The following is a 27,120-nucleotide window of genomic DNA, read 5'->3' on the forward strand; positions in this document are numbered from 1 at the left end:
CCCTTTCACAACCATTATAAAGCTCAAAGGAGCAAGGATATCTCCGATTGTGTTCGTCTGAAAGAAGATAGTCATATGGCTTGAGGGTGAGTGAATCATGGGATAATTTTTAATTTTTGGGATCATGGGATAATTTTTAAACTATCCCTTTAAGGTTGAACAACTGTAGTCACATGGATTATTTTAACAATGTCTTTACTACCTTTCTAGGCCTTGAAATTTGAAATGACATTGCTGTGTATACGGAGATCAGAAACCTCTCGGATTTCATCAAAAATTTGTGTTCCAAAGATGAACGAAGGTCTTACGAGTTTGGAACGACATGAGGGTGAGTAATAAATGACATTATTTTCATTTTTGGGTGAACTAACCCTTTAAGTATGGTGCATGAAAACACATCACGTCAAGTTTGACATAGTAGCTAATGTTTCATCTGAGGTGCCAAATAAATGTATGCACAAAATCGCAAAAACAATTAGCAAATAAAGTATTTCCAAGTTCAAGAGACCAAAATTCCACATGGGAAAACTGGCACAAAATGGAAATGGAAGTTAGGTTTGTACGAACATTTTGTAAATTGCTTTTACATGATCTTGTTTCCATCCAGAAAGTTTTTTCAGAAAAGGATCTTCAGGCCTTTTCCTTTACAGGCTGCATTCCTGTATCTCAAACAGTAGAGCATGGAACTAGCAACCCCAAGGTCATGGGTTCGATTCCCAGGAAATGCATGAACTGATAAAGTGCATACCTTGAATGTAATATAAGTCACTTTAGATAGCAAAGAGTCTGCCAAATGCATCAATGTATATAAATCTATTGTACAGCTCCAGATAAATACAGAGCATAAGTGACATGAGGGTGAGTAAACAATTACCAAATTTTCATTTTTGGGAACTATTCCTTTAAATGATTTGGCTGCAAGAGTGTGTGTGTGCTCCGACAGGTGTGCAGGTGTGCATGGAGGAAAGGGGGGACGTTCTGACTGGTTGGCCACAATGGAAACTCCACACTGGGCAGGCGGCAGTGAATGCACATCGCGGCGCTGCTGCTCGGGTTACTCACCTCTCCTTCAGCAGCCAACTCCGCTCTTTGTCTCAGTCCTGCCGATGAAAACACTGGGGACCAGGCGACATGCCACGGCTCCAGAGAGTCAAAGTGTGTCTGTATGTGTGCATTTGAGGCACTCTATGGTCAGTGTTTGAGTGTGGGGCTCAGCAGACCTCCAACCTGCTCACTTTTCAAAAGCACATACACTTAGCGACAAGTGTAAGAGTTGAGTTAAGGATCGTTTACACCAAGAAACAATAACTATAACGACAACTCTTACTATAAAGTTTTAATACTCGTTCTAATTTTATGAGACATCCACAACACAACTACAACGATAACAACGCAGAGAAATGATATCATTGGAAACACTTTATGAAAGATTTTTTTTTCCAGCTAATGAATGACAAAAACATTGACAGCCAAACAGAATCCATCCGACTTTAAAGAGCTTGAGCATTTAAAGCAAATTCAGTGTTCGCTTAATGTATTTATCATTACAGTTATCGTCCTTAATGGGAATGGGCTTTTAAAGGGCTAAAGCAGGTGCAAAATAAAAAGGAGGAAGGGGATCTGGTCAAGGTCATTTAGATAAGGACTGTAAATGAGTCATCACACACACATTCTGCACAAAAAAGGAAGTTCATAAAAGAGTTGTTTTGCATCACACTACAGCTCATATAATGTAGTGTGTTGTCCACCGAAGTGTGTGATATTGTTTTTGTTTACTGGAGTGTAAAGTAGTGCAGAGAAGTGGCGCTTTGAGTACATCTGCAATCTAAAGGTCACCACAATGACAAAAATCTTTGTTCTAAATACCAACAACCCACATTAAATCAACAATAATTAAAAATAAAAACAAAGATCTGAAATTGTATAATTTAGCTTTGCATGCACAGCAATGCAATTTTTACCTCAGATGCATGAACATGGAGTCATAGCAGCACAAAGCACACTTATGCAAAATAAATTCATTAATTATTCCTTTATTAATAGTCTAACGCTTATTTTTTCTTTAAAAAGGTATATAGATGGAAATGTGGTAATGAACACAGATGCTGGCAGAGTGCTTGAAAACATTCCTCCATCAGATGGAGTAGCCTTCTTGAAAACATTCATTGTCAGACGTGACTGATTATATTGGATAGACGCAGCTGTAATCAGACGGGTTAATGAAGCCATTAGCCCATCTCTCCAGTCACAAACATCCTTTCTGCCTCTTTTGATAGGAACGGAGCGGCACGTCTGTGCTCGTCTGTTTGTTCAATGAGGCCAAATTCAAGTACTCACAATTCTGCAACCTTTTGCACACAAACTAAATAAAACACTCAGTTTAATGTGGAAAGAACAGAACTTTAAAGGGAAAGTTAACTAGTTAAATTCTGAATATTAAGACTCATTTTTTCAATTAAAATCAAATTAAATTAACAATTAAATAAATAAAATAAATCTAATCAAAATTAAATAACTAAATGAATATAATTAATTCACCCATATCATTCCAAACCTGTTCGACCTTCTTGTTTGCATGCAATACAAAAGGAGATGTTTAGCAGAATGTCCAAGCTGCTCATTTACCCAAAATGAAAGTGAATGGTGACTGTCTCTAGTCCACATCAGTTCTGCTAAATATCTCCTTCTGTGTTCTACACAAGAAAGGAACTCAAAAACAACATGAGAATGAGTAAATGACGACAGAATTTTCATCTTAAAAATAAAGAGGAAGAGTCTCTTTTAAATAAAAGAGTCTATAAAAAAGAGGCAAGAATACACACTTTTTTGTGAATTATCTTGCTTGACTTTAAAGGGTTAGCTCACCCAAAAATGAAATTTCTGTCATTAAGTACTCACCCTCATGTCGTTCCAAACCTGTAAGACCTTCATTCATCTTCGTAACACAAATAAAGATATTTTTGATGAAATCCAAGAGTTTTTTTTTTATCCCCCATAGAAAGCAACGTAATTACCGTCATTCAAGGTCCAGAAAGGTACTAAAGACAAAAACAAAACAAAAATAACGACTTTATTCAACAAATTCGCAGTCAATCTCCTATGCTGTTCACGTTTAGCGCTTCCAGAACAAAGCCCTTATGTTTGTTTAGTTTTTGCACGCCCCTCACTTCATAACATTAAGGTTGAACCACTGTAGCCACATTGACTATTTTAACAATGTCTTTACTACTTTTCTGGACCTTGAATGACGGTAATTACATTGCTTTCTATGTGGGATAAAAAAACTCTCTTGGATTTCATCAAAAATATCTTAATTTGTGTTCCAAAGATGAACAAAGGTCTTACAGGTGTGGAACAACATGAGGGAGAGTAATTAATGAGAGAAATTTCATTTTTGGGTGAACTAACCCTTTAAGAGAATATATTGGACATAAAGAATATATGCTGAATATATTTAACAAACCAGCCCATTCTGCATGCAAGATGGTAAAGACATATTTAGCAAACGTGAGGCTGAATGTGGTGCATAATCATACACTGCAACTATAAATTATTTCTGTCTGTAGTAATAATGGCATATGCACACGCACACACAGAGAGCAGACAGATCACACATTACAGCCCCTATAATCATTATGCTTGACTCCCTGGAAAACATGCCCAGAGGAAAAAGCCGGCGAGAAGTGTAGCAGCCCGGCTGTTAAATTAGCCCAGGCATGCGTTAAACAATGTGGCCTCAACTGGTGTTCCCTCACAGAGCATTGCACAAACACACATACACAGCAACACACAGGTATGTTACAGGTACACTAAATCAGACTGGTTATGATGATCTAAAACACCTAGAGCTAATCCACACAATGACAACTGTCCGATATGATTGTGTTGTTGCAATAGAGTGCAGAGGCTATATTCACACAACCCCTACAGGAATATGAGCTGGCTCAGATGCTGCAGCCTCTAGTCACCACACACACACACACACACACACACACACACACACACACACACACACACACACATCTACAGCCTAGAGCAATAGAGGAACTCTCCAGAAGCACCCAAAAAACTGTAAAAAAATGCTAATGCTTAACATTAATAAACTGTCGAGGTTGTTTACAGATTTAATTTTAGAGCTGAATCCAGAGCTCAAGATATACAATTGGAAACTCCTGAAGAGAATTTAAGGATTGCAAATTAAGAGACGCGGCACAAGATATCGGTATCGGTTCTCAGCCAATATTACAAATTCTTTTTATTTATTATTGGATATTTAATTATGCAAGCTCATTTCCTTTGTACATTAAGATTACCTTTGTCGTCATCTAATACATTCCTGAACTTAGTTTTTAAAAACAATAATAAAATAACACTGTTAAATATACTGTACATTTTAGTACATTTTCAAAATAATTTATATATTACAATTTTGTGATGCGTAAATTCATTTGTAGCAAGTTAACTTGTAACATGATTAATTTTAGTTTTATTTTATTGTTTTTATTTATTTAGATGTAATAATAATAATAATAATCAGTCATTTATCATTATTGGCCAAAACTTTAAAATGATTATCGAAAAATATCTGTATCGGACAGAATTTTTATAGTGGTACATCCTTATTGCAATCATGACAATGATAAACAAAAAGATATGCACAAAGAATACAATGGAATAAGTCAACATATTTACACACACACACACACACACACACACACACACACACACATACACACACACACACAAAAACAAGATATACCTGGTCGTTTTATCTCTTCATAAACTAAGGAAGTTCAACTTAGGAAGTGGATTGTTTGGTTCCCTTATTTTTTCTTTCATATTTGAGGGTCAAAATCCCTCTGAGAATGGACAGCGGGAGTCTGACCAAGGGTGAAACAGCTTCTATAGCTGGACACCCGCTGCTAGAACTGTGACCTTCAGCGTCAGCTTGAATTTATCTTAAAGAAACCACTATGATTTATACTTGCACATCAGGTCTACACAAATCATTTTTAAGTTAAAAAAAAGTGGCATTAAGGACATTTTGAGCTAGAAGCTCATCAGAGAATGTTTGTAAATCCGGTTTTGACCGAAGTGCCAGGGGTGCCGTAGCACTTAACACAAAGTCTTGGAGAAGAACCGAGGGAGAACTTACCTAAGATCATCCTCAAAGCCTCGCTCCTACGATCAGGACCAGCTCTCCTCGAATTCTAATCCAGGGGAGCACAAGTTCTTCTCCGTGCTCCTCTCTGCGTCTCTCTTCCAAACCAGAAGTGAGTCAAGCAGCCAGCGCAGCGTGAGAGAGAGCATAGCTGTTGTCCATCCTGTATCTCGTATGTCCTCTCTCTTCAGGTGAATGAGCAGTATTCAGAGGGGAGGGATCTGCAGGTCTTCTGCCGTCTTCGCTCAGGTGAGTCAAAGGGCAATGTGGGGGAGGGTCCGGACACGGGGGTTGGGGGGGGGGACAGAAATGTCAGAGCCTTTGGTCAGTTAATGAGCCGAAATCCCTGCAGGCGCACCGGGATGAACCGTGCTTCTCTACAGCAGACAGAAGATGAACAGTTTCCCTTCAACAGGAACATTTCTCAGATAACATGAAGAAATGCCTCAGTAGCACAGTCAAGCCGGTGTCTGCGCTGCACTCTCTCTCTCTCTCTTTCTCTCCCTATCTCTCTCTCTCTCTCCCTGCTTCTTGTTTTTGGGGTTGGGTATAACCTAAAGGCACCTTCCCTGCCTGCGCTCTGATTGGTGGCAGTCCCAACCAATTGGAGAGGCAGCAGCCGCTTGTCATCCTGCAGAGTGGAAAGCATGGAAGCATTGCCACACTCTCTCTCTCTCTCTCGATTTTTCTCTCTTTCACTCTCATAATCGGTCTGTTTATGGCAATCGCAACGGTGGTGGTCACTTCTCCATCTCTCATTCCTCTTTTTCGCTTTGCAGCCCTGTGATGGTGAACTTGTAAGGGGATTAACATCCTCTTCGCAACTCCCTCAGACTCCATCTCTCTTTTAGTCTATCTGTTGCAGGAAATATTTGTTACGCAAAGCTTTTCTCAATAGTTTGGGGAGATTTGAGATTTGAGGGGACAGAGCGTTCGGAAGAGATGGAACTGAGAGCGACAGAGCAAAGGAATGAGGAGGAGGAGGGGGAGATTAAATTCAAACTGACAGAGGGATGAGGAGACATGGAGTGACACGGAGAAAAGACTGGAAGGAAGAAGGAGAGAGACAGAGAAACTAACAAAGAGAAAGAGAGAGAGAGCGACACAAGCCTCAGTCTTATTTAGCACAACTGGGCCAATTTTGAAACGTGTCATTGTCGGGATGAAATGCACCAAATAAAGAATTTAAAATTGAACATCTTTGGTATGTGAACGTTTCGGCTCGCCTTAGACAACAGCTGAGCTTATGGCAGCCTTCCTGATGGAGGAAGAGCTATGCTGCAGGGGTGAATCCACCATTTAAAAAAGGATAGAGAAAAAAGAGGTGTCAAAAATGAATTCTCTAAAGCCATATACTTGCAGACACACTACGCACGCTTGAGCCAGGGGCTAGAAAAATTGCGATCTTTTATTTTGTCTTCCTTTTGGTTCCTTTTCCCTCCTCTCTCTCTCTCTCTCTCTCTCTCTCTTCTGTTGTCTCTGGCTTGTGCAGTAAGTCAGCGAGTGGGGATGTGAATACTAAGGAGGCTGGCTGACACTCTCGATAGTGCACTGCACAGAAAATAAAGAAGGGTGGGGGAAATTGGACATATAAGCTCCATTAAAAGCACCAAATGCATAAATGTAAAAAAAAAAAAAAGACTAAAGGTGCATTACATGTGCATTCACACACATGCCGTCATATGATCCCAGAAGGCACACAATTAGACCAGCACCTGAGCAAACAGCTCATAATGAGGATGGACTCATGTGTGTGCCCTGATACACAAATGGGTAAACACACTGATACAGGTAAGGTCTTTATACTGATCTTTACTGATTAACTGATCATCATTGGAGCTTTGCTTAATCATTCACTTTGTATAGGTCAGGAGGAAGGTCATGAATCTGGGTTTGTCAACTGTGGATGCAAACGGCGACAAAGAAAACAAAATGCACTTTCCTGTTGAGGATATAACATGTTTTGGATGCTGGTAAGCTAGTGTCCTTACCAGGGAATGGACAGACACAGTACTTGAGGGCCACTGTCCTGCAGAGTTTAGCTCTAACCCTAATCAAACACACTTGAACCAACTAATCATGTCTTCAGGATTACTAGGTTACAGGCAGGTGAGATTTTAATTGGGGTGAGAGCTAAACTCTACAGGACAGTGGCCCTCCAGGACTGGGTTTGCCCATTCCTGTCCTAAAACTTTCAAACAAGGCTGTCATGTTAACATTCAGCATTTGTCTTGACAAGCTTTCCATCTCTAATTAAAAACTACACTTACTGGGACTGAATGAATTACATTAAATTCCAATTTATTTTAAATCTGACTCCTTAAATTTGAATTCAAATCACAAATGAACTGAAGTTTAAAGACATTTTCATTTCAATTATGAATGAGGCTTCTTATAGCTTAAAGGGTTAGTTCACCCAAAAATGAAAATAATGTCATTTATTACTCACCTTCATGCCGTTCTACACCCGTTCATCTTCGAAACACGATATTTAAGATATTTTTGATGAAATCCGATGGCTCAGTGAGGCCTCTATTGAGAGCAAAAGCCACCTCTCAAGGTCCATAAAGGTACTAAAAACATATTTAAAATGTGAGTTCAGTGGTTCTACCTTAATATAATAAAGCAGCGAGAATACTTTTTGTGCGCCAAAAAAAGAGAAAATCACGACTTTTCAACAATATCTAGTCATGGCCGATTTCAAAACACTGCTTTGGAGCTTTACAAATTGAATCAGTGATTCGGAGCACCAAATTCACGTGATTTCAGCAGTTTAGCCGTTTGATAGGAGATCCAAATCACTAATTCGGCCATCACTAGATATTGCTGAAAAGTCGTTATTTTGTTTTTTTTTGACGCACAAAAAGTATTCTCATCGCTTTATAATATTATGGTTAAACCACTGTACTCACATGAACTGTTTTAAATTTGTTAGTACCTTTATGGATCTTGAGAGGTTTGGTGGCTTTGCTCTCAATAGTGGCCTCACCGAACCATCGGATTTCATCAAAAATATCTTAATTTGTGTTCCGAAGATGAACGAAGGTCTTACGGATGTAGAATGACATTATTTTCATTTTTGGTTGAACTAACCCTTTAACCATCAATCCAGTATTTTTTTACTAGTAATCATAACACGGCTATGATGGTCGACCAGTGCCAAACCAGCAAGATCCAGCATTAACAATAGCATTTTTAGGGATGGCCAATATGATAAGCAAGTAATAATTAATAAAAAAGTAATAAGTCATAAAAAAAAAAAATCATGTCATCATGGCTGATAACAAATAAATGGATTTTAAAATTTTGGTTGGTTTCTATGATCTACATATGCTTTTGGGAAACACAGCCCTGTTTTTTTCAGTAAGGCCATCTGAGCCTGTGAACGTCAAAGCACTGATAAACAGGTTGATTAAATGGACCAGCCCAGTCCTGGCAAACCGAGTGACGGCTGGGTTGAGAGTGCGTCGTTGTGTACGGCAATGCAGAGCTCACACAGTAGTGTGACCGTGTGTGTCTCATCAAAATAGGGTATAGGGTTCCCTCATTAGTTGTGTTGGGATCAATAATTCAGAGCAGGGCCTTGTTGAGCTCAATGGTCCAAGCGCTAATGTGCTGTCTACCCACTAGGGACTGAGACCCAGCAGGACTTTAATGGATGTCATGATGAGAGGGTGAAATCCAAGAATGGGGATCCGCTTGCAACCCCTGGCTCCGTGTGTGTGTGTGTGTGTGTGAGAGAGGTCTTCATCAATGGGTATGGTCACAGCATGAGGAGAATGGCTATTAAAGAACAGGTGTGAAGAGATGGATGGATAGATGAGAGCGTCAAGAAGAAGAGCTGAAGACGACAAGTCACCCTACAGTAACTTCCACATCCCAACAATTGTTACTCAATTAACTCAATTAGCTCTTTCTGTGTTTGACGGCTTTGGCACCACAGAATCACATGCCGACTACCTTGGAGTCATTAATGACACTGCAGATTAAAAAGAGAGCGAAAAGAACACTACATTCATAAACATGTTTGACACAATAAAAAGTCAGCATTTTTTTTTTTTTAGTATTTAAAAAAAGTATTGAATACTAAAATACTAGAAAAAATATGAATTCTGCATGTTACTCAAACTTGCATAATCACTAGAAATATTTATTTGCAACGTCTTGTGATGATGCAAGTTTGAGCAGCCTGCAGTGTTTATATTTTTTTATGTTTATCTTAAACTTTCTAAGCACATACTGCAGGATTCAGGTGTGCAAGGCATTGAATGTTCTACTGGGTTATATATATATGAAAACATAATATTTAAAATAATAATAGAATTCAGGAATGAAACTTCAAGATTGCTGTTTCAAAACCTTGCATGGGCCCAATTAAATTAAATCATAGCAGTTTACCAACAAAAAAATATTTTAACAAAACAACATCAGAAAGAAATCACAATTATGTCAAAATTTTACAATAATAATTAACACGGGAAGACTTTTTTCCACAATTAAAATACTTCGGAGTTATTCATGTCATGTGGTAAGGTGTCATTTATGACTCATTAAAGTGACATGTAAAGTCTTTAACTCTTTAAACTGACCAATGGGATGATGCATAAACAACTTTATTTGAAATTCATGCAGCTCAAAAATACAATCTTAATGACTTGCAGTTTTCTCCATAAATGCTCCTAAAGAGTACTATAAGGAGCCTGAATTTAATATGAAAATCATACTTATCTGATCAGTTTGTAGAAGTAACTGAAGAGGTATCATATCGATCACAAGTTCAGTAAGGAGAACCGCAAGGCTCAGTACTAGGACCTTTGCTTTTTACATGCTACCCTTGGGAGATAGTTTGCCATTGGTTTTCACTGTTATGCTGATGATACTCAGCTCTATATTTCTTCATGCCCTGACGAAATATACCAATTCACAAAATTAACGGAATGCATAGTTGAAAAATTGGATGACTAGTAATATCTTCCTACTTTACTTTTGTAAAAACAGAGGTTTTAATTATTGGACCAAAAACCTCCGCACGTAATATGGTTAGAATACTGTCTAACACTTGATGGCTGCTCTGTCAAGTCTTCGTCATCAGTTAGGAACTTGAGTGTGCTCTTTGATACCAATCTTTCATTTTAAGCCACATTTCTAGCATCTGTAAAACTGCATTTTCCACCTTAAAAATATATCTAAATTACAACATATGCTCTCAATGACAAATGCAGAAAAGTTAGCTGACCTCAAGACTAGATTATTGCAATGCTCTACTGGGTTGTTGCCTTGCATGCTTAATAAATAAACTCCAGAAAATCGAACAATAAAAACCGTTTTGTGGCTCTTTAATGTGTCGTGACAGATCGCTGTAGCGCCTAATTTCAAGCAGCTCGTGAGCCGATCATCTCTTCCTACTAGTTCATTTATAGCATCAAATAAACATGAATGAACATCAGAAGGAATGTTGTTTCAAACGCGGAAAGATGTCAGTACACACCATTTTTCAAGTTCAAGTCCACCGAGGTTAATCTAACTCCTGATTGCTTTGTCGGACAAAATGGCAGCTTCGGCGTTATGATTGGTTAGATCGCTTGTCAATCAAACTCCCAGCGAAGGATCAATTAGGTAAACCGGAACCGGGAACACTTCCCATAACACCCGATGTACTTGTTACATCAAAAGAAGAATGGCATCTACGCTAATATTAGTCTGCCTCATCCTTATCTGGAGGTTACCGTAGTCAGCCAGATCTAAACTGTATTCACATCAGATGGTGGATCTGCACCTAGACATAAACTGGATGAAATATTACCAATCTACATTCTGATTTCTGACTTGTGGTGCAGCCTGAATCATAATCACACCGTGTTCATTCGTTGGCCAGAGGAGAACTGGCCCCCTGACTGAGCTTGGTTTTCCTAAGTTTTTTTTTTCTCCATTCCATCACCTGATGGAGTTTGGGTTCCTTGCCATTGTCACCTCTGACTTGCTTAGTTTGGGACTCTTAATATTCATCAATATATTGATTTTACTGCACTTACACTATTGGATGAGGACTGAACTGAGCTGGATGATGATATGACTGTTTTCTGCAGAACTAAATGAAATGAACTAATTTAATAATTGATGATCTTTACAATGGAACTGAATCAACACCGAACTGACTTCAGCTGAACAACGACACTATTTTCTTTTTAGAGCTGCTTTATAGCCGAAATGAACTCTGTTCGCATCGTTAATTATTCCTGTTACTGTAAAGCTGCTTTGAAGCAATTTGTACGGTATAAAGCACCATATAAATAAAGGTAACTTGACATGCAAAGGCCAGGAACTATAGGCTAATACCCCAATTTTTCCTCAATTTTCACACCTAAAGGATGAGAAGAGTCTATTAACATGTCATTTTATAAGTTTATAACCGCAATGATACTGCTGCTCACCTCAGAACGTAAATAAGCCATACATATAGCTATAAATTAAAAATAAATAAACTTTATTTAATGTGCTCAATTTATTTAAAGTGTCATCAACAGTTTCCTTTGAAACAATGTCTCAGAATAATGTGGGTGTAGCTTGCAAGCTTGCACATGAAACTCTCCCTTAAACTGCATAAAACACATTGAGAACAGGTTCACACTTATCCTATTTCTATGGGATGACACAGTGCATGAATGTCTCACAACCAAAGAGTAGAAGCAAGCGTACATATCCTCATTAAAACATTAAATATTGCAACAATATCACACCACAAGAGCAGCGTTATTCTGAATCAACAGCAGTCTGTTCCGACCTATTCCGACCAAAATAACAACAGTGAGCGATGTTACACAACAGTTCAATAAACAAAAAGTTAATATTAAGAAACTTACATTTTTGACGACGTATTTCCGGTTACCACCGCCTGTTTTTGCTCCACGAACGAAAATACTTCCCAAAGAAGCCAAAGAAGAATTTAACTTTGCATGCTTCCGAGCAACATACAAAGTGGTGTTTAGTTCCCGAATGAATCTATGTTTTTCTGAACGAATTGGTTGCGTGAATGATTCAATGATTCACTCGGCTCGGTTCAAAATAGCGTACTAGCATACTACTCCTACAATTACAATATAGTAGGCTAGGGCTGCATTCCACTCCAATTTTAGACATGCACTCGCAAACTTCCCTAAGCACTTCCCCTCGGGGGAATCCCTGCCCCCATTTTGACTTTGAGTCTACTTCATATGTACACTTCAGGCAGCTCCATATACCACAATGCAACACGATTGTGACGTCACCGCATATCACGTTTAATTTACCCTACTCTATGATATATTAATTATTTTTTGGAATATTTAAAACAACCCAAACACACCTATATACATATAGAATGCTGCATTAAACAGTTTTGTAAAGGAAACAATTAAATAATAAATCAACTCCATAGGGGATTCCAAGTGATCATTCCAGTTCAGCTCATTGCAAAGGTTCTGCCAGTAGTGGGCACTCATGCAACATAAGCAATGACGTAAATCCGAGTCAATGAGACTGAGGGAAGTTAGCGAGGGAAGGGCAAAAAAAAAACGAACTGGAACGCAGTCTAGTTGTTTCTCCGAATTCAGCCAGTCACATTTTCTCTCCAGGATGAAGTGTTTTTGAATTAATCGGTTGAGCAAATGAATAAATCATTCACTCATAATACAAAAAAGTCAAATGTCGCACCCTACTGGCGTAACAATGTAAACTGCAGAAAGAGTCACTGAAAAATCAGTGCATAATAATACTTTATATAACAGCATAGTCTGAAAAAGATATATACCATACTTCATCACAATAATTACCATGGTCACAATTTGCACAAATTTCAGAATGCACCGATTTCTTTGGATAATTATAGGAAGCATGTCCATGTGAGGCCATGCTAGGCCAAGAGTCAGAAGAGTGTAAGTCAAGTGCTGCTGTGTGAACCCTTTAATCTGTCTATATCCCTGCAACCATATGGAGGGAACAGAGAGAGAGGGAGAGAGGCTGGAACACCTCTGCTTGCCACCATTCAACCATAAAAGCCCACTGCCAGAATAAACCTGCACTGCGACACACACAGAGGACAGGGCCTTGACTCCCGTTCTACAGTCCATTTCATTATGTTGTAAAGCTCCTCACTGTATAATCCCTAACTACAGCAAAGGCAAAAGCGCTCTGCTGCCCTCTGCAGGTTCAGAGGTGCTTTTACACAGGGGAATCATACATAAACACAACATAAAGCAGCAAATCAATGACTGATTTTAATATATGATGCTTATGTAACTGTGACATTTAAATAGGGAATCATCTTGAGGATTTCAACATACCTGCTAAGTCATATTTCATTCTCCCTCTTAAAAGTACCAATTGCACAGAGAATTATGGTTTATTTAGAGAGCTATTTTTACATAGAGCCTTGGGGAATCACATCCCCAAACATACACACTTCTGTAGCGCCTCCAGACTGCAAACCAAGCCTCTCACGCAAGCAGCAAACAGGGCAAAGCAGGGACACAAACCTGGGACACGAACAAACCTGGAACTAGCATGCAAATTTAAACACCGTGTGCAGGACCAGATCAAAGATGCAGAGACATCAAGAGTCAGAGAGAGAAACAGAGCTTCCATGTTGAGATACTGCCCAGCTGCAGGGAAAGGTTCCATGTGCGAGGAGGACCAGGCCAAAAACATTTTAGGGACTCTGTGAAGGCTTCCCTGTCTGGCCAGAGGCCCATGGGTATATTGGAATATTGAGGTTCTATTTTTAATGTGTTTAACGAGAGACCAGAGCACAAGAGATTAAATCTGGACTCTGAGTTGGCCAGTTCAGCAGACACAGATACAGTATATCTAGGGATAGGGTGAAGCCCAGTTGTAAAATCTGTGTACTAACAGATCTTTCATCATAATCATCAATTCTCAACATGCTCCTCTGGTACTAAGAACAGGCCAAACGAACATTCTAGAGGAGAAAGGGTCATATATAAATTGTTCATGTTGTATATAAAAGGTTGTATATAAAGTGTATAGCAAACTAGAATTAACCCATTATCAGAATATTACATTTTAGTGGTTTAAAATCAGATGATTGACTTTAACATGGAATAACATTCGTAAGGAGCTGTCACATTTGTGAAATTTCAAGGGAAATAAATAGTATAGCTATGTCACTGAAAAACATTGGTGTAGGATTTACTTTGGTAACATTTTTACATTTTTTAAAGCCTAAATTTCATAGCTAAAAACAGTAACACGTTGAATTAAACATGAAATTCTGAAGTCGAAATAGTATTTTCTTGTAAAACATACTCCAATAATATTTGTTTGTGTTTTTGTAAAATTAATTTCAAGCAAAATGCACACACTTTCAAACCAAGCAGCTTTCAGCTGGTCAAATTCACATGGCCAACTTGAACACGTTGTGAAGTCTACATGAGGAAATCGTTTGTATGCCTTCCAGTGAAATTCCCAATCGTGTGGATTCCAATTGAAATGAAAATCCGCCAAACAGCGACAAATATGTAGCAGTAGTAACGTTCATCATTTTATTGAGTCAAGCTTTTCTCAACTTTGTTGCAGGACACGCTTACATCTTTTCGGCAACAGTCGCTCATGTCGCCAGTTTTTGCTGATGAACGTCACAGACGGTTTTTGAAAAAAATGTAAACTGTGGCACTTTTGAGAAAATTGCTTTGCCTTTTGACCAGTGTTGGGGAAAGTTCCTTGCATTACAATATTGCATTACTCCCTAAAAAAGTAACTAATTGCGTTACTTAGTTACTTTTTATGAAAAGTAATTCGTTACATTACTTTTGCGTTACATTTTCTCACCTGGGCTGGGCTTACTTGTTTGTTTTTTAATAACAACAAAAAAAGTTATATTTTTTGGCAAATGTTCAGGCCCTTTCACACCAAAAGTGAAAAGAATAAGCCTAAAGCGGAAGGAAATGAATATTTACACGCGCAGTTCAAACAAACCTTTCAGCTGTGCCGCCATTCTGGATTAAAGAAGAATAGGATACAGGAGAAGGAAGTTCAACACTCTTATTTCTAAATCTAATCTAAAGTATTTTTTGCTTATTTTTATTAGATCATTGGAGTTCAGCAGCAAAGACATTGGATAATAAAGTGAGATTCAATAAAGTATATTTGTGTACTTTAATATAGTTAGTTATTACAGGTTTGCGTAAAATTCTCAGATTGAATTTTGAGGAATACTGAATGTTTTCATGCAAGTGAGATGAGTAAATGCATGTTCACATTTAGTCTAGAACTACGATTAGCATCATGTTCACACAGCGCAAAGTAATTTGCGTTACTTGTTTGAAAAAGTAACTTAGATATTTTGTTGTAGATTGAAAAAGTAATGCGTTACTAGTTACTCAAAAAAGTAATCTGATTACGTAACTCAAGTTACTTGTAATGAGTAACCCCCAACACTGCTTTTGACCGATTACAATTCATGTAAAATCTCACTCAAACAATACTTTTTTGGGGCAGGACAACCTGTTTGACCAAACATTAGTATTTTTGCAATAGCATTGGTACCAACAGTGGCACAAAAATGACACATTTCACCTTTCAAAATCATTACAAGCTGCAAGAGCATTTTCTTGGCTACATAAACTTTGGTACATTGATAATACACAAAATAAGATATTGTTTCCTGATGATTTTTTATAAAGATACAAAGACAAAATGTATATTCTGTATATCACCATTCTAAAGCATTAAATGGCGGCAATTTGCACCAAAAAGTCTTTTTTTCTTGCCATGTCATCCATGCACATTTGCAGGCCACTTTTGGGATGGCTGGATGGGGACTGCATTTCACAACCTAAGTTTTCCTTCCTCTCCTTTCTTCATCTTAAACTGCTCATGACTTTTATGTATCGAGAGAGCTGCAGCATATGTGCCATGTGCGCTGAGAACATACTGTATATATCAACAGCAGTGTGTGCTGGCGGACGGGTGGTGAATTTAGAGACCGCGCTGAAAGGTCAAAGAGACGTCCAGCACCCAGCCCACCATATAAATAATAACCTAGACTTACACTGCAAGAGGAAAAACAACAGCCATATGAGTAGGAAATAAAACATATATTAATAAAGGTGTTGATCTGACATTTTAAATATAGTTCATCATGTTGTGTCATTTCGTTCATATAACCTTATTTGATGTTTTCCCCCTAGATACATCACATCTAATTTAGTTTTAAAAAATGGGAAAATAATACAACCTTGCATAGTGCAAGGTTAAAGTGTTTTATTTTGATATTCATTAAATATGCGTGAGACCTTCACGCTTCCGCTTCAGTGCCCTTGAAAAGCACAGAGCCAGCAGCCGGCATATGAGTATCCGTTTGCATGACAGTGGATGATCACACTAAAATTAGAATATTGATCAAGAGTGGATCCATATCAGTTAGGATCCTGTGCAACAAGAAGGAAAGATTTCTAGAAAGCTCTTGGAGGGATGAGACATTTCCAAACGGATAGCCTGTGTGCTTTTCCAGCTCTGCGTATGAGGAGAATGTTGAAGTTGACTGTCACTCTCTCTCACACAGAGATGCAAATTTCACACCTTTGGCAGAAGACAGAGAGCCTCCTAATACCATGTCTGCACCCATCTATCTCAGCAAATATTCAGGCTTGTACATATAGACACTTACACACACACACACTTACATGAGCACACATTCATCACGAGCTTCGCTATAATCTCATTATGACAAACCTGTGTCAAATGCGTCTCTTAAAAGCATGTTTGATGATCATATGAAAGCGACTCATTCTGGTAAAAATAATAAGAACAATAAATAAAAATAAATATAAATAAACATTATTACTTATATTAAAGGGTTAGTTCACCCAAAAATGAAAATAATGTCATTAATTACTCACCCTCATGTCGTTCCACACCCGTAAGACCTTCGTTCATCTTCAGAAATTAAAGATACAAATTAAGATATTTTTGATGAAATCCGATGGCTCAGTAAGATAATTAACACTTTCAAATGCCCAGAAAGATATACTGATATTATAAAGTGACGAGAATACTTTTTGTGTGCCAAAAAAAAAACAAAATAACGACTTTTCAACAATATCTGGTGATGGGCGATTTCAAAACACTGCTTCAAATCTTTTGTTTCGAATCAGCGGTTCGGATCACGTGTCAAACTGTCAGACTGCTGAAATCACGTGACTTTGGCGCTCCTCACCGCTGATTCGAAACAAAAGATTCGAAGCAGTGTTTTGAAATCGCCCATCACTAGATATTGTTAAACAGTCATTATTTTGTTTTTTGGCGCACAAAAAATATTCTCATCGCTTTATAATATTAAGGTACAACCACTGTACTCACATGAACTGCTTTTCTGGGCGTTTGAAAGTGTAAATTAACTTGCTGGCATTAGAGGCCTCACTGAGCCATCGGATTTCATCAAAAATATCTTAATTTGTGTTCTTACAGGTGTAGAACGACATGAGGGTGAGATAAAAATGACATAATTTTCATTTTTTGTGTGAACCAACCCTTTAATAATCACATTAAAAACAATTATTTTGATATCTATAATATAAAAAATGAATTAAATGAATGAAAATATAAAAGAAACACTGCAAGTTTTAAACTGGTTTAAACGCTTTACTGCAAGGTTTAAAATCTATTGCCTCAGTCCAAAAGAAACAGACTGACCTTCAAAGCTAAGCTCTATTTTACTTTCAAGTACACATATTAAAAGTCACAAAATGGTTCTTGACCATTTTTTTTTCTTTTCAACAGCTGATGTCCTTCACATTGGTGAAAGTAAAATCAAACGAGGTACGTTTAAAAGGTCACTCCAGGAATATTTTTGACAGAATATAGTTCATTAATGGCTGTGGGCAATATTTCTTCTGAAATTGTTAGCACACTCAATCAAACACACACATTAACACAAAGCCTACAGGCATGTGCACTTACACACACACACATATAATACAAGGATTTTTAGTGGCCTGCACGTCTCAGATCAAACTCCTTTTAGGTTTATTGGTGAGCATAATGAATTGTGTGACAAAACTATTGAACGTCAGCTTTCTTATTACAGATGAAAAGACAAGAGAAGGTGTAAATCTACCGAAAATGCCAGTTCAAATGTCCAGGAGAAGTATGCACTTCTTCATACGAAATACAATCTTGTTAATGACAACATTGACATGACTAAATTAGAAGAACTAGATGCTGGTCACAGACTGGTGTTGTAACTCCATGAGATGTATCACATCTCCTAAACTTTTCATCTATATCCTGGCTGCTATGTATATCTATTGTAAATGCCATAGTACACAAATAATTTTAACCCTGAAAATATAGATCAGCTTGCAGTGTTATTCTATAATAAACTGTTAGTATATATAAACACATAAATCCTGCAAAAAGGCTCTCCAGTTTTGTGCTCGGATGTGCTGTGTTCACATGAGACTGCAAACAGAAATAGAAATGAGTGGATGTTCTTACCTGAACCCCACATTTGACCCTCTTCCTCTGACTGTTTCCCGTCCTCTCGTCTCCTCTTTCTGCCTCTGCTTGCACCCTGACACCACAAACTCCTCGTAGAAACCCTCGCTGGCATGAACAACAGGGCGTCCGGACTCGGTTCTTTGAGGCTCCAGGGATATTTGGAGCGGAAATAGTCCTGATGAACTTGAGTGTCTCCTGCACAAAGTATCACACAGAGACACACATTTCCCTCTTTTAGCCCATCCCACTCTCAGTCTCACCACACTGAGAATACGGGACAAGTGCAAGAGATTCCTGCAGATAATCACACCAGGACTTTAATAAGTAAGGACAACTGTGTGAGGAAGGGGAGAGGAGGAGAACGAAGAGGAGAAGGAGGGAGCGGGTGAGAGAGGGAGAGAGAAGAGTCAAGTGTCAATGAAAACACGGATCGGGATGGAGAGGGATAGAAGTACAGACTGGGGAGATACATACCTGATAGCCTGTTCCTTGGTTTAATCTTTCCCATGAATGGTGTGACAAAATGCAGTGGGAGCATCCAGGTCTTATTTCATAATATGGACAACTTTGTTGTTGCATAACAAATGATTTTTACATTAGTTCTCCAAAAGTGATAAATGGAGTCACTTGTTATGTTCTGCTTTCATGTTGATGGCACTGCTGATGCTTGGGAATCTTGCAACTAGAGAAGGATATCAGGAAAATTTTCTAGTAAAAGAAAAAGCCATGCAAAGTATATCCATTCCATCCACTCGAGTATATACATATGGACACTTAAAAATGTATACATACTTATATAAGCATCTCAAGAGCTTCACGGTAACCTCAAATATCGCTTGTGTGAAATGTATCTTGTTAGGGAAGATTGTAAAAAAGCAATTTATTCTGTCATGTCAATAACAATCGGATTATAAAAAAATAATAAATTATTAATATTATCATTTAGCAATTATCATTATAATAAATATTATTTGTAAATACTTATTTAATATTTATATTTATTTAATATGTAATATTTATTTAATATTTATTTTTCAATAACATTATCTTGAGATATTTAATATTATAAATAAATTAAATAATTTTTTAATTAAAATTATAAATAAATACATAAATAAATAAATATTATTATTAAATACTAATATATATCTGTCAATAAATAAATAAACTAGTGCTGTCAAACGATTAATCACAATTAATCACATCCAAAATAAAAGTTTGTTTACATAATAAATGTGTGTACTGTGTATATTTATTAAATATATACATACATAAATATATGTATATATAAATACACACATACATGTATATATTTAAGAAATATGTAAATGTATACATGTATATATATTTATAATTTATATTATATATAAATATAAATATTTTATATATAAATACAATATATTTTTGTTAAATATATACATGCATGCATGTGTGTGTATTTATATATACATAATAAATATATACACAGTACACACATTTATTATGTAAACACAAACTTTTATTTTGACAGCACTAAAAAAAAACACAATCTTCTGCCTTTTACGTTTGAAGTTTGGGAATCTTGCAATTGGAGAAGGATGTCAGGAAAATTCCAGTCATGTTGAAGCTGCGACACATGACTGTTGGGGATCTGGGTTCGATTCCGGTCTGGGTCATGTCCTGATCCCTCTCTCTCCACTTTCCTGTGAGTTCTCCAGTGTCCTGTGAAGTAAAGGAAAAAGCCAATGAATAAAATAAACATTTCAGCCATGCAATGTAATTCCAGTCAGTTCCATCTAGTCTGTGGCTTGATGAAGTATTCACTTTGTGGTTTTTCCCAAGCCACAAACCAGATGGATGCCATACAACATCTGATGGCAACGCATTCCCGCTTAACTTCTCCTAAGTGGGCAACTGCAAATGAGTGACAGCTCCGGTGTGGGGTCTCGCCTGAAAGGAATGCGCCAAATGTCATGTCTGATGTGAAACTCTAGACTGAATATTGAGTGGCAAACTATAACCACAAAAGAGAGAACAAGCAGCCGCGAATCTTCAAAATCTCACAGAAAAACCTCCTTCAGTATTAATACAACCATCCTAGTTGATTCATCTCACATTCACCTTTCAGACAGATTAACATATTAACTGCAGAATTTGTTTATGACACACAAACCAATGCTCAGGGAAGTTCCTATCAGATGAAGGGCAGAGAGGGGTGGAGGGGCCACTTTTTTGAAGTAGTAAGCACATTTCAACAGCCAGGCGCAGTGAGATACAGTTACAGAACATGGTGACAGCAGCAGGGCCTTTCCCTATACCAGTCATAAACAGCTTCCAAACGCTCACACCGCAAACCATTAATGTTGTCTGCCACTCACTATGATCTCACTTTATGGTGTATGTATTGGCTTACAGTAATTGGTTTGGCCCCGTAAGAAGGTACACAACTTGTCGAGGCCTCTAGTCTCAAGTTTGTGTCTAGTAAATGGTGTGCAGCCCAGGGAATCTACTGTTTCTGCCGGAGAACTATGTGTGCAGCCTGTAGCGGTTAACTACACAACACAGGAATCTTTATAGGGCTTGTTAAGGATTATGCTTGACACTCCGAAGCATTTACTATGTGGTTTTCTAGCATATAAAATAACAAAATTCGCAAAGACTCGTAATAATTTATTCAAAAATACTTTTAATTTCAGAACATTTGGTCCAAGAAAATGGCATGACATAAATTTATAAATAAAAAATCTAGATTTATATAACATATTCTTAATTTTTGGTCCTAGAAAACCGCACAATAAAATGTAATATAGCCTATATTTTTTCAGTCATTTAATCAAAACTTTTTTCTGACATTTTGTTAATTGTTCAAATTTTAAATTTGTGTTTCTGTTCGTCCAGCAGATGGAGACATCACACTACTGTTTCAAATGTTTGAAATTGACCAGTTTCAGTGAACGAAGTGAATATTATAATCATTTTAATGATTATATCATTGCATCATTTTAATGCAATAACGATTAGTCATTTTCAATTAGGCCTATAGCATCCCAAATTTATTCAACAGGTTCTTGTTTTACAACGTTTTTTGTTTGTTTTGTTTATGCTCTGACAGCTGTCAGCGATTCATCAATAATCAAAAGCACCCAACCAATTAAACACTCAACCAGGTTTATATTGAGATGTTGAGTTGCAGTCAGCGTGTTCTGTTTGTGCTTCAGAAATGTCTAACGCAGAAGTGATTGCGTCCCGTCTCTTGTCGTTTAATCAGATGTATAGTTATGAAAAGCGTCTTCAGACTTTTTCCGAGTGGCCTTTTCGAGAAGATTGCCAGTGCACACCAGAGCTGGTGAGAGCGTCACAAAAAGGGGGGAAATACATTAATAATAGGTGGAAGTTAAAATGACAACCAATTAGACTGTGTTGAGTACATGGGCTTAAAGGGATAGATCCCAAAAATGAAAATTCTGTCATCATTTACTCATCCTCAGGTTGTTCCAAACTTGTAAAAATTTCTTTGTTCTGCTGAACACAAAGGAAGAGATATTGAAGAAAGTTTGTAACCAGGCTGCTTTGGGGCTTCTATAGTAGGAATACAAAATTTAAATAAAAAATACTATGGAAGTCAATGGTGCCCCAGAACTGTTCAGTTTCCCACATTCTTTAAAACATCTTCCTTTGTGTTCAACATAACAAAAAAAAAAAAAAAAATGTATACAAGTTTGGAACAACCTGAGGGTGAATAAATGATGACAGAACTTTTATTTTTGGGTGAACTATCACTTTAAGCAGTTTTACAAAATCACTGCTGCTTTAATTAAAAGGAGTAATGCCAATCCTCTCTTCAGATGGCCAAGGCAGGTTTTGTGCACTGTCCTAGTGAGAACGAGCCAGACGTGGCCTGCTGTTTCTACTGTCTCAGAGAGCTGGAGGGCTGGGAGCCAGAAGACAACCCCTGGTGAGCTCCTGCAGCACACCTTTATAATCTATCGGCTTTGTTTTTCTTGGCTATTGTTCAGTTAGTATCAGTAGTGTCTAAACCTGAGATTGTAACAACTGACTTTTGGTGGAAAAGGGGAACACTAAATCAACACTAAGTGACATTAATCTCTTTTATTGACTGTCCTTGCTTGTCATTAAGGTCTGAGCATGCCAAACGCTCCCCCAATTGTGGCTTTCTCCATATGAAAAAGACGTTTGATGATCTCACGGCTATTGAGTATTTTCAGCTGGAACAGGAGCGACTTCGCATTTATATTGTAAGTGTGAATGATTTGGAGTGTTTCCCAACCTTTTTTGCCACGGCAGTTTTGATAAGAAACCCACGGCACACCAGTATGCACTAAAACAACAAAACTGCACAAACATGCATTGCTTCAAATGGCATATAAAACTGGATATTATATTTAAAGTAGTACTCTCATTTAATGCGAGACTTCAGCTCAAGTCTGGTATAAACACAAGATCATATAAGTAGCTATGATGTTGTTGATGATAAAACAAATGTTCATAACATCGCTGTCGAGCAAACCTCGTATTTAAATAATGTCCTTGTCGGCAAACATCACATTTTTTTTCAATAATTAAACACCATGTCAAAGTAAGTGTTGTGGCTTTATTTAGGGTTTTAATCAAGCTTAGACTGAGTTAAAGTGACAGTTCCCCCAAAAATGAAAATTCTGTCATCATTTACTCATCCTCAGGTTGTTCCAAGCCTGTATAAATTTCTGTTCTGCTGAACACAAAGGAAGATATTTTGAAGAAGGTATGTAACCAGGCCGCTTTGGGGCACCATTGACTTCCATAGTAGAAGAAAAGGAGGGGGAAAAAAATACTATGGAAGTCAATGGTGCCCCAGAATTGTTCAGTTTCCCACATTCTTCAAAATATCTTCCTTTGTGTTCAACAGAACAAAGAAATTCATACAGGTTTGGATCAACCTGAGGGTGAATAAATGACAATTTTCATTTTGCGTGATATAGCGTGCTCCGAGACAGTAAGTGCATCGCATTATGTTTACCAACTTGCAGGTTATAAAGTTTATTGTAGCTATATGGGCGCTCAGTTTTTTTGTTGAAATACATTTAGACAAAATCTCATATAGGCTAGCTAATCCGCTTAAGTCGTGACGTAAGCAACGCCGTTTCTGGGTCCAAGCCTCGACTCATTTCACTTGAGAATGCGATCTCGACGGCCGTTTGAGCGCCATTTATTCATATTAAACATTTTAAAAAGTTAAACATTTAAATTACTTTAGTCTACTCAACGGTTTCTGTGCTCACAGCGTCACAGACATTAATATTTTAACGATTTATAAAAGATGAATCACTGTCTGGCCATCTTGGATTTTGGTATGGAGATAAAGGAGACCCGGAAGCGCCACGTGATGTCAGACTTAACCGAATAGAGTACCTCAGGGATAACATGATTTTTTTTTTTTTTTTTTTTTTTTTTAATGCAAAACCCGGAAGCGAGTTAGCATTTTAGGACTTCTGGTTTGCCCTAAAGTCTATGGTTTTTTTTTTTTTTTTTTTTTTTTTTTTTAAATGGGTTTTTGCTAAATCGCCTGAAATAAGGTCTGTGGTTAAAGGGTTAGTTCACCCAAAAATGAATGTCATTTATTACTCACCCTCATGTTGTTCCACACCCGTAAGACCTTTATTCATCTTCAGAACACAAATTAACATTTTTGATGGAATATCGCCAAAAAAAACAAAATAACGACTTGTATAGTGATGGCCGATTTCAAACCACTGATTTGACACAAAAGATTCATAACGCTCCGAAGCTTCATGAAGCAGTGTTTTGAAATCAGCCATCACTATATAAGTCGTTATTTTGTTTTTTTGGCGCACCAAAAATATTCTCGTGGCTTTATAATAATATTGAACCACTGTACTCACATGAACTGATTTAAATGTTTTTAGTACGTTAATGGATCTTGAGAGAGGAAATGTCATTGCTGGCTATGCAGGCCTCACTGAGCCATCGGATTTCATCAAAAATATCTTAATTTGTGTTCTGAAGATGATCGAAGGTCTTACGGGTGTGGAACGACATGAGGGTGAGTAATAAATGACATTTTCATTTTTGGGTGAACTAACCCTTTAACACGGCGCAGATCATAATCAGCGAGCATGTTTTTAAATAAAATTGTTTTTTAAATAAAGTTTGAGGAAGCTTGGTGCTGGTGACGTTGATCCACGACCATGGTGTGCTGTAGTCCGTTTATAGCCTACTGTTAGCTTTTTATATCTGACCACTTTATTTAGGCTTCAAAATGTATAAATGTTGTGGTAACTTGTAAAGATTATCTTTTGATAGACAAAACGTGTAAGTGTCATAACCCTTTGTTAAACACAGCTTATTATTATTTTATTTTTCTCCCCAAAAGTCTATGGGGAAAAATGTGTAGGCTTTTGATTGAGGGAACCCGTGCACCGCTAACTTCCGGGTTGACCTACAAAAACGCGTCATCTCTGAGGTACTCTATAGATGAAGCGGGCTATGTTAGTACCACAAGAGCGATTCAAAAGCGTAAGGAGTCGTTTGTTCTCCAATCGCTCTTGCGATACTTTGTCATACGCCGATCGGTCTGAGCAGCACTGATGCATCTCGAACAAGCCTATTAACTACAACTAGATGGCAAATACCAGACTAAGAATCAAATAAAAAAAAATAAATAAAAGAGTAAAGAGAACGCTGTACTTATTCAAACATCAGTTCTTTATTTACCTTTGCATTGCAAACCAGCAGAGATCTCCATACTGCGTGTGGCATTTCATTCACGATAGAGGCGGGGCCAAGTTATGAGGTTTGACTGACGGTTCTGAGGATCCAATGGCGTTACGAGGTTTAGTCATAAACTCTTTTAAATCATTTTCATTGGTTAAATGGTTATAAAACCCACATACAGGTATAAAGGATGACCAATAGCATTGATTAAACAAAAGCTAGTTTATTTTTGTTCACCTATTTATATAACCATGTCTGTATAAACTAACTTTTTTTTTTTTTTTTTTTCTCTCTCCAGAGGAAGATTGGTCACAGGAAGATAGCCTACTTTCGTGATGAGGTGGAGGCCACAAGCAAAAATCTTAGAGCTCTAATTTGATATACAGTGATGCTAAATTATTTTAATGACATGCTTTATTTGAACTTTTTATATTTCACCAATAAATTAAATCTTTTTATGGTTCATCCATTATTATTTTTATTTTTTTTTCTTTATTTTTGTGTGCGACACTAACACCTGCAGCTCCTTTGGACCTTTCTGAATCTTTAAGTTTAGTTTAACCACATGGTGGAACAAGTGTGTGTAAACTGGGACGCATCCCTGTCCCTTATACGACTCCACCTACAGTATCTGTAAATTGTTTAACAGAATATTCATAAGTATTCAGCACCATTGTAGTTATGTAGCTAAACTTTCCACTTTTTCTCTTTTGTGAGACCTCCTTCCACCCAAACCTTGACCCTGGGCAGATGGCCCTAAGTCCCTCCCTCTCAATACCAACTGTTGCCCCTGTAACATCTGTCACTCTAGATCGTAGTGGAGTTGGTGAGAACTGTGGGTAAAAACAAAGTCTACTGCTGGAGGTCTCAGTGGGCTCTGGTACTGAGGATTGCTGGTGTTTTGAGGTGCAGAAATAAGGTCCGTTAGGAAATTTTGTCTTCGTGTTGTGGTTCTTGGATGAATCCTGTGCTGTATTTTAAAATAAAATGTGAGGCATTCTTTAGTGATAACGGTATAAAAAGCTTTAGTTTGTCTGTATGTGTGTTTGGGATGGGGTAGGCGAGGGATTATGGATGCTATCCCATCTCCCCCTTCCTATGCCCTGGATTACTGTCTAATGCAACACTCTGGACACTGAGCCCCGATCAACTGCTTAATTCTCCTTTATCCGCTCGCAACAGAGCAAATAGAAAAATAAGACTTTTTTTTTTTTTTTTCTATAAAGTGATGTAACATTCATCTAGAGAAGGAGCTCAAAGGAGACCCCTTAAACTCTCAAAATAACGATGGTCTGGAATCACGCTTTTGATTTCATGTAGTTGCATCATTATGTGGAAGTTTCTTTTTCACAACTTTTAAATGTTGAATTGTCCAGCAGCTCGCTGCTCCAGTCTATATGCGTGCAGGCGCTATAGGCGTTTTGGATATGTCAAGTCTTTGTTAATTCAGTTGGTATTAACAATTAGTTTTCTGCCTTTCATCTCTAGTGATCTTAATGCCCACATCACATGAGCAGCATATGAATATCAAATACTGGTGCACACACAGTCCATCACTTCCTGTCTCATCACAGGGAATGACAGGTGTCCACACTCCACACTGACTGGGGTTTCTCCTCTCAAAATGTGGCATATGGACAAACTGACAGATGTTCCCAACAGAAAGTTTACAACCTGAGAGCGCCATTGGGGCCCATCTGTTGCTGTGCGCGGGTCCTCCCCCTCGGCTCTCCTCATCTTACACCAGAAGAGGC

General features: G+C 37.7%; 2 protein-coding genes across 3 annotated transcripts in view; both read right to left on the reverse strand.

The window, feature by feature from the left end:
• The window catches only part of znf385a (zinc finger protein 385A), a 94,242-nt gene extending 75,433 nt beyond the window's left edge, over window positions 1-18,809 (reverse strand). Inside the window, exon 1 of one of the 2 annotated variants that reach the window (XM_051880446.1) lies at window positions 18,653-18,809. In XM_051880446.1, the coding sequence (XP_051736406.1) occupies window positions 18,653-18,767 (115 nt within the window). In that variant the 5' untranslated portion in view covers window positions 18,768-18,809. Of the gene's footprint in view, window positions 1-5,155; window positions 5,664-18,652 lie in introns of those variants that run through there. The other variant, XM_051880447.1, reaches the window with a different exon arrangement.
• b4galnt1a (beta-1,4-N-acetyl-galactosaminyl transferase 1a) overlaps window positions 1-27,120 on the reverse strand; it is a 183,509-nt gene that overhangs the window by 144,556 nt on the left and 11,833 nt on the right. The window lies entirely within an intron of this gene.

This window comes from Ctenopharyngodon idella, chromosome 22, assembly GCF_019924925.1.
Source record: "Ctenopharyngodon idella isolate HZGC_01 chromosome 22, HZGC01, whole genome shotgun sequence".
In the NCBI taxonomy this organism is placed as follows: Eukaryota; Metazoa; Chordata; class Actinopteri; order Cypriniformes; family Xenocyprididae; genus Ctenopharyngodon; species Ctenopharyngodon idella.